The 12,488-nt window shown below is 43.3% G+C and overlaps 1 protein-coding gene across 1 annotated transcript in view; it reads right to left on the reverse strand.

The window, feature by feature from the left end:
- Positions 1 to 219: 219 nt before the first annotated feature.
- The window catches only part of LOC138612971 (kelch-like protein 29), a 127,142-nt gene continuing 114,873 nt past the window's right edge, over positions 220 to 12,488 (reverse strand). Inside the window, exons 12-16 of the mRNA XM_069686518.1 lie at positions 9,051 to 9,244; positions 3,967 to 4,111; positions 2,133 to 2,371; positions 1,570 to 1,848; positions 220 to 1,046 (exon numbers count right to left, since the gene is read on the reverse strand). Coding sequence (XP_069542619.1) covers positions 2,188 to 2,371; positions 3,967 to 4,111; positions 9,051 to 9,244 — 523 coding nt within the window. The 3' untranslated portion in view covers positions 220 to 1,046; positions 1,570 to 1,848; positions 2,133 to 2,187. The remainder of the gene's footprint in view (positions 1,047 to 1,569; positions 1,849 to 2,132; positions 2,372 to 3,966; positions 4,112 to 9,050; positions 9,245 to 12,488) is intronic.

Genomic DNA, 12,488 nt, shown 5'->3' on the forward strand with positions numbered 1-12,488 from the left:
GCAAAAGGAGCATTACAACAATAAAGCAGAAAACTCTGATGGACTCTTCATCGTGTGTCATGACCAGGTGATAATCCACCAGGTACAGTCAGCAGCATGCCGCTCACTTTAGATCATCCTGCTTATTACAGGGCTACTTACTAAAGAAATCAATGATCTGACAGAAAATATTGATTTGAAATCATTTTTATTAATTTAGAAATGATTTTATTTCTTCTGTTAAAAATAGAGTCTGTTAGATTCTACAGTTGGAGCTGTATCCATAGCAACGGTTAACTCTTACCCTTCTTACAATGAGCCAACTGAGCTGTTATAAGTGAACATTTCCACAGATGGTGAAGTTAAACAAGGTGACCGGGACCGCACGAATGACCGTGACACCTGATTGAAGTGTTCTGCCTCATCACTGTCACAGTCTGTTGACATTTTCTTTTCCATTCACCATCAACACTGTTGTATCCCATAATGTGTTCTGTTCAGTGTTTACTTCATGTGCCTCCTTCAATATTGTCTTTCTCAGTAGTCGCCGACAGCCGTCTCTTTTCTTTTTTCCCACAGTAAACACACAAACGTTACATTTATAGGACTTCTTTTGGCAGATTGAAATGATGACAGTTATTCCTCCAGAGTCTGTTATCAGAGCTGCGTCTCTCACAGTCTGTTCTTCATAGCAGAGGTGAGACACTCTGCAGGTGAGACACTCTGCAGGTGAGACACTCTGCAGGTGAGACACTCTGCAGGTGTCCAGCTGAGGATGTCATGGATCAGGCACTTGGCCTTGGGTGTGAGCGTCTCGGGGATGTTGAAGTGGCCCCTGTATTTTACAGAGAGCCGGGCTCAACGTCACTGAAAGGGTAGCGCCCCATGAGGACGGTGTAAAGCATGACGCCCAGTCTCCAGACCTCAGCTGCCTTCCCTGCATAGCTGTCGTTGGCATGGAGGACCTCAGGACTGATGTTTGCTGGGCAGCCATGTTTGTCTGACAGGGAGTCATCATGACGTCCAGGATATAAGTGTCCTCGAGGCTCTCCAGCTTCACAAGGCTTCTGGAGACACACAAGAGAAAGAAAACAGAAACATGATGATCCTGCTTTACGAAACAATGTAACAATGTGTAGTATGATCTAATAATGTTATTAAGTGATAAGTACAGTTACCATCTTTGGCTGCCAACTAAGAAAAACAAATGACAAAAGATACTAAAGTGGTGTAATTTGCGCTGATTGTCATCTTAAGTGTTTTAGATCCATCGCTTTTGGGTATAAGAGGAAGTAGAGCACATAAATCTCAAGTTTGATATTTTCTCTCGCTTACACAAAAGCTCAGCCAAAGAATCGTTAAAATACAAACATGCTTTCCATCAGACCACAGTTAAATTACTGGGTGTCTGATCCTCTTGAATTTCATCACAACAGTGATTTATTCTTCTCCTGCATCGATTAGCATCTGTTTGCCTTCTTCTCTAAACCCCACAATAGCAGCTATGATACCCTTGAGTGCTGATAATAATGGCTGGTTGTTGAGAGCCTTTGACCAACGCTGTTTGCAGGCTGCTGTTTGGTCACACACCTGTCCTCATTCTTGGAGACAAACTTCCTCAGTTTCAGGCCATTGAATACCAGTCCACTGTTGTAGCAAAGTGTCACAGCTGAAGCTATCTGAAGAGTTTGGCAGCGTCGTCCTCCTGGAACTTCTAGCAGGCGTGAACAAAAGAGTGCATGTCGCCAAAGCTCCTCTCAAAGAACACGTAGGCTCGAGTCTCCCCGAGCAAGATCTAGTTAATCTGTTGGTGCTGGCCCAGGGCAAGAAGTCTGTTAATTACTTCTGTTATCTGCAAATGTCAAACACCTGCAATGATAAGGACAGAAAACATGTATATTTACAGTCCACATTTCAGGAAGTTTCTGTTTTTTGTACAGTGACTAATGATTTTAACTTTCTCAGTAGGTGGTTGTTAATTGAATCCAGTGGAAAGAGATTACCCTTTGAAAACAATTATAATGTGAACAATCTGCCACATTCTTGACACCAAACTTTGGCATTAGGGTGAAAGGTTAAACAGAGGCCACATATCAGCATCTCTATGTGCATTACATTTAGGACATTATGTATTGAAATAAACAAACACAAACCGGAGCTCAGCTGGCGTTTGACATCAAACCCAGTGTGATCTGTTCCCAGCTGCCCTCAGCTGCTCTGAATGTACTTCTTGATGACCACACAGCCGTGTCTGAAGAGAGGACAAGGCAGGGACTGCAGGTGCGTCCACGTGTTGGTGCAGGGGTCAAAGGTCTCCATGTTGCTGAGGGCGGGACCCTCGCTGCTCACGATGCCTCCTGTGGCGTAGATCTTCCCGTCTAGGATCACAGCGCTGCAAGGACAGACAGAGTTTTGTATATTTCAGTTATCTCCATTGAAAAGCCAGAAACCATAAAGGAAAAGTTTTACATTTTGGGATCTACAGGTATCCACTTGTAGGTTACATGAAAAGAATGGAAATAAACTGAGTTAATCCGAAGGTCCCTAGTCCCTTGAGTAAGTACATGCAGTGGAAACGCAGCTACAATATCCAAGTGAGGGAGCTAATGTGGCTTTGATATTAGATAGTTGTGACTCACAGCAGCAGGAATATTGCTCTTATTGTTATCAGGTTAAAGAAACAAAGCCAGACAGGAGAGAAAATGCCCAAAAACATGATGATTGTCTCGCTAGGGGACATGCCTTTACACATACCATCAACATGGCGGTAGAGATGTAGGTAGAAAACAAATATAAAAAACAAATATCTGTACAAATGTGCTCATTTGATGTGAGGAACAGAAACAGGAGTTTGAGTGCAGAGAGGATTAAAAGCTGTAAGCTGATTAGAGCTTTGTACTCCTATTGAATGCATTTACATAAGGTGCACGCTCAAACACACAGTGAACAACATGCAGTCCTGTTGCCACAAATTCACAGGACTGTTGGGACTGAAACAGATTATTACATGAAGCCTAAATCTGTTCAGAGAGAAAGCACAGCTGATCCAAAACAGAGAGCGTGCAGGGCAAAGCCTGGAGCTGCTCCTCCTGATAAACAGAGGGGAGGTGCAGGCCTGCAGAGAGCCGGACGCAGCGGAGGGAGAATATCAGCTCTCCTGCACGACGACCCTGCTAGACTTCATCCTCACACACTGGAGATAGTTCTGTTTCTGAGTGTTTGTGTGTTTTGTCTTCAGCAGCTCTGTGCTGCGTTCACTGTCCTCCCTCCTCTCCTGCATCTCTTCCTCTCTCTCGTCAGACTTAGTTAAATGTAGCAGAACAGCTGCCTGGTGTGTGCTGGTGCAGCTTATCAATAACTCTGACAACATGATTTATGTTACACATTCACACATAAGATCACTGTCTGTAATTGCTTCCCAAATGTATTTGCTTCTTTCTTTCTCGGCTCCGGCAAAAATAAATAAATAAATTGAAAGAGTTTGAAAAGCAGGGGTTCATTATCCTGCAAACTGCACACCTCAGTGGATGAGCTGAGAGGTATATTAGGATGTGATCCCACTGTTGCCAATATTCATTTTTCTCCTTTTATCAGATAATTATGTGTCCACAAACTGTACAAATTTCTACAGCATTCCCTGCCTTATACTTGACTTTCTCTTAATGGGAACATTATTTTCAAGATTAACATCATGCTTTATTGAAGAAGACTTGAAAACTGGCAATTGAGACCTTAAACTCATGAAGAAAATATTAACTAAGGCAAGTAATCTAATGAGAAACATGGTTATTATCCCATCTGGTTTCATACAATCAGACTTCTTTTTGCAACCAGGGGAGGCGCCCCCTGCTGGCCGCTAGAAAGAGTGAAGGTTTGAGGACCTTTCAAGTTGTCTTCATTATTGAAGCCAAGAGGCTAACGTCCACTTCTTACACACAGTCTATGCATTCCACATAAACTTCCATGTGTCTCTCAACAGTGTCTCACCTGCAGAACTGTCGAGAGTGATTCATGTTGGGACCAGCCTTGATGTTGCCTTTGTCTGGGTCATAGATGGTGGTGGCTCGAGCGTAGGCTCCTCCCAGGATGAATATAAAACCGTTTAGACTCACTGCAGGGGCGTATTTGTTATCTAAAGACATGAGAGGGAGAGAAGGAGAGACACAGAGGAGAAGAAGAGGAGAGATATTTGTTAAAGCACAGAGCTGTTGTTTGAATGTCATTATCTCACACAGGAAAAATTTACATTCACTGTAATGGCATCAATTTGCTTTTTATTTTTAATTTTCCCCTCCGGTCTCCAGGCTGCATGCAAACATTCATCGTATGTGTCATTCTCAAGACTGCTTTGGAAAAAACACAGAATAGATGGGAAACTAATGAAAACATGAATCAGTGTGGCTTTCTTGGGTTCTGCTCCACAATATGTTTGAGCTCTGCAGCAATATAAAAGAGTTACCTAAGTCCCAATAATTCACAGTTTCATTACGCCCTCTGGCACGTCCATAGATTTACTGAGACAAATATAACAGGAAAAAACACTGTGCATGTGTTGGAAATACATGAGTGAACAGGTGAGATAGTGCAGACTGTATAATTCATCTGATGCAGTATACAGCACATGAGGAAAACAGAGGCATTGAAGCAGCTCCTCTGTAGAATTACAGATGATGGGAAACTAAATGAAACAGCGGTTTGTGCAGAACGATGCCGTTGGAAACCTGCAGCTTGTGAGCAGCGGCCCTGCTGTGTGGGAAGAGGAAGAGGATTTCTCCTGAGCAGACTGCAGCTGGACACTTTACAAGCAGCATGAATAATGCACCGACAGTTGGCCGCCGTCCTCGCTGTTTGCTGCCACAGTGGACGGACGTCCCTCATTGGAGGCGGCAAACAGGAGAAGTAACGTCTGACGCCTCAATAATGGCTTCTCGTGTTGTAGAACCACCTCCTCCTTTCTCTGGCTGTCCCCCAGCTGCTGAGAGGAGTCGACATGTTTAATGAACAGGTCACCTCTGGAGGAGAGAGGTGCTCCTGCTGCCCCGCACACTGACACTCTGAATGGTGCTTTCACCTTATAACAGTCTTAATAAAAGGAAAAGGGGCCTGATGCATAAAACCCACTCATCATGATTCATCCTCTGGGACTATAAGTGGCTGATCATCATATCATGGTAATCCTTCCAGAGCTGTTGAGATGTTTCAGTTTAGACCAAAGTGATGGACTTTCTGACCAACAGAAACACAAAACCATCAGAACACACAAACAGAAACAAATGACTCTCAATGACTTCATGTTTTATATGAAAACAATGCAGTCATTTACACTGAAATCCAGTCTGAGCGTCTGCTGCTCCCTCTGAGGCGTCAGCTTCAGTTTCTGCCCTGAGAAACGAGCTGCTCTGATTGGTCCTCCTCACTTTCTGCCTGACGAGTTCATTTTCTTCTTCTACGTCTTCATCTCATTGACATGCAGCTGCCAGTCTTTCCCAGTATGTGTGTGTGTGTGTGTGTGTGTGTGTGTGTGTGTGTACATGATGTTTTGTGTTGGTCTCAAAAACACAGAACACTCATTTCTCTCTGCTCGGCGCCTGAGGCAGAATAATAACAGGACGCTCTCAAAGGAAAAACCTTTCTCTCTTTTCCCACAGAAACTCTCACCAAATGAGGAGAATCTTGTTATTCTTTAAGCCTCACAGAGGATTTTGTCTGGATTTGCAGCTCTGAGGTTAAAAACTCAGCCTAAACATCAACTAGTGACCACATTCTACATAAAACATGAATAATGGAAGGTTTGAACACGTCTGTGGTGATAGAAGAACAGCTGAGCCTGCGGGGCAACACGGGCTGACACAGCCTCTCACACTCTGATAAAACAGCTGAGTCATAGAGTCTGTGACCCCTCAGGCTGAGGTCAAGGACAGCATCAACAGAAACAAGAGATTCTCCTCTGAAAGATGACCTGTTAGGTATCTATGGAAACATCTTCTCCACCACTCTCACTCCCTCTCTTTCCCCTCCTCTTCCTCCTCCTCCATCATGTCTCTCATGCTGTGCCTGTTTGGCCTGTGTGTCATTTGTGCGACTCATTGTTCTGCTGTCGATTTCCCAATAGAGCAGTCTGTGCTCAGAGCTTCTGACGCTCGAGTCCCCGAAGCCGACCAGTCGATGGAGAACCATCAGTCAGCAGGAGACGCATGCTGGGTGGACACTGAAGGGTGCTGGGTGGAGTGTGTGTGTGTGTTTGCAACTGGGTGTGCCGAAGAGTGATGTGATGTATGTGTGATAGCGGGTCACTTTTTATATGTATTTTTAAAGAGTCATGGATGCTCTCTTTATAAGCTTCTGTCTAAAACTGATGAGGTCCTACATTAAAACACTTTTCTTCCAACAGTTTTGATTGTTTTACATAAAAGTAGATTTTTCTTTTACACCTTTTCTGAAGTTTAAAGCAGCCAGGGCCTACATTTTCTAAAATGTGATGTGATCGACGGACATCATTAATTTAGAGACTTTAGAATCAGTTGTTTCATCATTTGAAATGTATTTTGTTTTGTAGTTATCTGGTCATACACAAGAGCATTAAACAAATTGCAGTTGCCTGATGTACTGACATGTTTCCCTTGAGTCATGCAGTGAGCAGGTCAAAAAACAACAATATGAGTGAAGAGTTACAGAAGTTAGGACGACTTTTACTTCTTGAAGTCTGACATCTGCCATGTTTGTAAAGATGCTGATAAGAAGACTGTCTGGTTGAGTGAAAGTAACTATGATTTTGTTTATAAAAACATCCCTTTCTGAAATCCTAAAGTAAAAATAAAAAAAACATGCATATCTAGGTGGCTTAAGTTTAGAAATAAAGAAGCCTGTAGCGTGCAATGCTTTGAATACGCTGTAAATCCATCAAAACATTTAATGAAGAGGCCAATTCTATTAAGGGTAAGAGAACATGTCACACTAATAAGTGTTTGTGAAACCCTTTGGCAGTTCATGTGGGAGATGGTCCATGCAGATACACACGCACACACACACACACACACACACACACACACACACACTCACACTCACACAAACAGCATGCAGACACATGCCTGTCTCAGTACATAGATCGTGTGTGTGTGTACGTGTATGGTACCCCCGGGGGATGTGTAGCTGATATGAGGTAAGGAGATTTTGTGTGTGTGTGTGTCTCTCTACATGTGTGTGTCTCTCCTCTCTCCTCTGCCAGCTGCTCTGCCAGCCCTTTAATACCATTCAGCTTCACCAAACGTTACATCATCATAATGTTGCTCACAGTTGTCTTGCTCTGAAAAGGCACTAATAACAGAGAGCAAGTTTCTGGGCAACAGAGCTGAGGGGAGAGCCTCCACGCTGGAGCTTTAATGACACCAGAACAACATTTGAACTCAAACACATTTTTGACCCAGTGCTAGTCTGAGCTTAGCATAAAGACTAGAAATGGTCATCCTGCCTCTGATCAAGGGTGACAAAGTACACCCATCAGCGCCTGTAATGAACACGTCGATGTCTCTGTTTAAACAGAACAAAAACTGAAGTGTAAAAGTGACAGCACGTCATTTTAATGGTTGATTTGTGTCGACTCTTTCTCACTTGAACCAATAACTTCCCGGATTCTCCACACAGCTGATGCATGCATATTTTTGTAATGGGGCAGAGCGAAAAGGGACAGGAAACATAGACCAAATTATTATTTATTGATGTGCCAGGTAGAGTTGAAAATGGTTTGCGACAGAGTCAGGCTGCTATTTCCCAATCTTTAGGCTATGTTAAGCTTACTGGCTGTAGTCCTATATTTCAAGTTCGTATCGATAATCATCTCTGAGCTGCATCTTTGGAGGATGTATTTTAGTTAAAGACCTGCCTGTGGATAACATCTCTGCACGGGAACACAGCTGTCAGTGTTTTGAGTCACGCTGAGTTGTACACTGTGTGCTTTTCCTGCTACCTTGGAGTTCTGGCAGCTTGGTTAAAGTGTTTCTTCTGTTGCTGCGTCCTTCACAGGTCCCCGGTGGCTCCCACTGGAATGTGGCTGCAGGTTTGTGAAGTGAATAACTACAGAGTTTGGCCAATAACACGTCAGAGGGTTTAGACTCACCCACCTACCATTTCAGCTGGTCTGCTCATTACAATGATAGCATTAACATTGTAAGAGTGGGGATAGTGGAAAATCTGAGTAGGATCATAATGGGATGAAACAACAGGAGTGTTAATATTTAATAATAATAATAATAATATGTAAAGCTAATTTGGAGACTGTTGTTTAGACTACTTCACATTAAAGGTTGTTTTATGTCTTTTACTTAGAGCTGTGGGACGTTCTTATCAATAGTTTGGCCTTATCTTCACCTCACACATAAAAGTGAACAACAGGTGAAAATGTTATGTCCACACTTGTGCATGAATGAGTCTGAAGGAGATTCTCTGTGTATGAAGTGCAAAGTGAACATGAAGCACCAACAAAAGATTCACCCTCATACAGTCGTCTCCTGTATGACAAGATTTTACCTTGAAATGGCAAACAGGACTTTACGGTTTCAACAGGAGAAGTCAAGCACACGACATGAAGGTGTTCAAGTGGGTAGAGTTGTGAGACCATTGTTGCTAGGCAACCATCAACAATAGTGGAGGCCCCAAAACTACTTATTGCTTTTTAAAGAGATAGCAGGACATCATTGACCAAAGATTAAAGGCCTGCGTGCATATAAATGTTTACAGTAATGATGTTACAATATGAGCCTTTTCCAGATTGGGTGTTTTATTACTAATAAAAAACAAACTAATATTCATGACGTGAAGGAGAACAATTTAGCTGGTGAGCGGGTAATTCTCTTTAAACTTTAAAAAACATAATGAGGAAAGAGGAACCACACGTTTGGGAACATCAAACCACAGCCTGGTACACACTGGTTTAAAGAGGAGACAACAGCTCTGTCATGTTACAAAAGGTGAAGGTAACAAAGGCAACACGTCCCTGAGGACGTAACGTCTCTATGTTGTGTTGTATGTGTGAAACTGTCAGAGGGTTCAGCTGTGGGTGTTGTCACCTGTCTTACCTATCATAGGTGATTCAATGAAGCTCCAGGTGTTGCTCTGAGGTACGTAGGACTGGAGGACCCCCGCCGAGCGCCCGGCCTCGTTCACACCTCCGAACACGTAGACCTTCCCTCCGCACACTGTGGCTGCTGCTGAGTGGACCGGCTTAGGAAGAGGAGAGACCGTCTCCCACTGGTTGGTGATGGTGTCGTACCTGGAGAGGAAAAGGGAGATTTTTTAGATCAGATTTTGAACACCGTTACAGACATTTTTAAAGTTCCCACTGCGCTGGAATCACAGTGAAATGCTGCTTTTGGCTGCAGGGCTGACACATATAATTAGCAGAATGCCGAGACCACCAGGGAAGAGGGAAAAGACCAACCATTACGTACAATGACAGCAATTAAAGCAATTACACAAAGCAACATATGTTGGGAGCTACAAGCCATTAGTCTCTAGAGTTGGGCTGTGTGTCAGCGCCGAGCTTTGGACCTTTCTCACTGAGCCGTCTTTGGCAGAGACTTCAACACCGAGACTAAAACTCAGCCGACCCAAACAGACACAAACAGACGCTGCAGATGAAAGGGCCTGACACAACGTGCACAAGACACACAAGACACTGGCTGATGGGATTGTGCATATTTTTAAGTATATTTCTTGACTTTTCATTCATGTTTGGTGTGTGTGTGTGTGTGTGTGTGTGATATTTGCCCTCTGGCTCCATTAGCGTGGTGTGTCAGCAGTGTAATCCTGTGTCCAAGGGCCACTGATCAAAGCAGCCGACAGCCTTCCAGCTGGAGAAGGCCTCATTAAAGAGCCACAAACAGATCCTGGATCTGTGAATAAAACTCACATCTATTCAGACTAAAGTGAGCCGTCCTGATCAAGGTAGTCTCTTTGTTATAGACGAAAAACACCTTTACATGAAAAACTGAAGCCAGCGTCCCCCAGGACGACAAGCCGTACACATCAGACGCTTAAATAAAGAGTAAAGTCCCACACTGTCATTAAAACAGATTTTATCGAAGTATGATTTTTTTCACTGTAGTCAACGACCTTCATCAATCTGAGCGAGTACACAGGTGTCTACTTTTTTTTTACTTGTCATTATTTTATCAGATGTACCTGCCAAAGTCAAACAGGTGTTTTTTCTTGTCAGATGCTTTTCTTCTGCAGCTCCTGTGATATTTGAAGTTTGAATGACCGCTGGAAGCGCTGGTTGCATCCACCTTGCTCTGAGAAGGTGGCTACATAAAGTGTGAGAGGAGACGGGTGGATTAGCCTTTGGGAAAACTCTCTCTGGGGGTCTGATAATGTTTGTGCATCAGCTGCTGAGGGGAGGGGTTTAAATCAACAGGCAGTCTGAGAGAGAGGTGACACAGAACTCACTGTTGGAGAGGTGGAGTAGACACTGAAGAGGGCAGATTAGTGCTGTTTAAACAGACACACACACACTGCTGAGAAAGAAGGACTAACACGTGTTTCACTCTCTGGCAGTTGTGATTACCTCTCAGACCACATCAGGAAGGTTCATAAATGAAGGATCAGACACTGCTGAGTGAAGCTGATTAAGGGATCGACACAAGGCCAACAGGACTCCTGCAAACAGCTGCTCATGATGAGAAGAGACAACAACTAGAACAAACAGACTCTTTACTGTTAAAGTGAGCTGGAATATGTAATGTAATCTCTTGCTGGGTATTTTAACATCAGTCACATCCTCAAATATGGTTTCAAATCTGAAGTTTTTCTCAAGATATTCAGATATTTAAGTTCTTACAAAGTAGCTTCACGCCTCATTATTTTTAAACCCACAGAGTTATCAACCAACTCTGCAGTTCCCATCAGCTCTGCAGTCTTTAAGCATCTTTCAGCTCATGATTTGGATTTCACAGCCTTCAACAATTTTGGTTCACTCTCACTGTTCTCATTAATCTTGCTTCAGGATGCAGCTGCTTTTAAAAAAGCTGTTAGTAACAGTGTGCACTACCTGCCCAGCACCAAACAGCTGGCAGACAAAATGACTGACAAGCTGGTGAACATTTGCAGTAGTTGGTAGCGGCCAAAAACAGAGCGAGAACTACGATGAATATTCAGCGTACATCACTTTTCTGAGCAGTGAAAAACAACAGGAAGTCAGAACTGTAATACAGAAATCTCTCAATGAGCAGTCACCATTATTATTTAACTCTCAGATAATAGAGGCCTTACGTAAGACCCCACCCCCTTTAATAAGAAGTGGAACAAGAAATAGGTTGTAATAATTGTAAACACTGCACAGCTCTCATGCTGTCAAATGTATCCGCAGCTCTGATGAAGAGGAACACGTGCAGGTCAGAAGAAACTCAGTCTCAGACAATCTCAGAGGTCATGAATCTGATTGTATTCATTACACGTGTGATTCACCATCAAGCATTTAAAATGAAGTGTGACATCAGGACTGACAGGAAGAAGATCCTCAGAGTGGGTGTTTATGGTTTGATTGTATCTCCAGGGCAGAAGAGACGAGGAAGAAGAGAGAGAGAAAAGAAAACACTGCGTTCTCTCCTTTTCTTTCCTCTGAAGCTCTCTGTCAGACACATTTCCATTGTCACTTCATCGTCTGCAGCTCCTGACAGGCTCGCTTCATCACACAGGGACAATCATCTCAGAAATGAGGCTGCAGGGTTACAGCAGAACAAACAATGTAGGATTGGGTTCTTTTATGTAGGAGAGAGACCGAGAGAGAGACGGGTATGAAGGGCAGACACATTGTGAATGAAAGAAAGAGGACAGACCTTCAGATTTGCCTCTGAATCTGTAATCTGGATAAAGAAAAACAAGTGAATGCTGGCAGCAGCACTGCGGCTGACATGTCAACAAATCACAAGTGTAAGTCGACGTCTGCAGGTGGAAGAGCGACCCACGCAGTGAGACTGTGTTGGTGAAAGAAAACCAGCTGATGTTTCTCTGATCTTTGTTCTAAACGACCCGTCTGCTTACAAACATCATGTTTAATAACAACAGGTGAAATTAGACGGTTACCGTGGAAATGTACAGTCACACCTGCCATGTTTGTTTATGTTGACAGCAGATGGATTTGTCTTCTCCACACCTGCTTTCCTGCTCTGCAGAGTGTAAATTAAGAATTACATCCAACACAACACATTTTCTCCAGTGAGTCCAGCAGCAGGACAGTATGTATGTGGCATTCACTTACATTAAACTACAGCGCCCATGCCCTTGATTTCTGTATTTCTCTCCATAAACAATCTAATGATGTGGAGGACACCCGAGGCCTCACAGCCATTTCACTAACATGTTTACCTGCAGGGGAGTGTGGATGATGAAGCACGCTTTCCTCCATACCTCTCTTTCACACACGATCACACACACAAGCTAAAATAAATGGGCTTCCTGTTCTCTGAGATACTGACACATATCCATTTCCTCTGAGATACAAACTACAGCATCTATAA

Source organism: Semicossyphus pulcher, unplaced genomic scaffold, assembly GCF_022749685.1.
Source record: "Semicossyphus pulcher isolate SPU_LCO1_2020_fin unplaced genomic scaffold, fSemPul1.0.p SCAF_11, whole genome shotgun sequence".
NCBI lineage: Eukaryota > Metazoa > Chordata > Actinopteri > Labriformes > Labridae > Semicossyphus > Semicossyphus pulcher.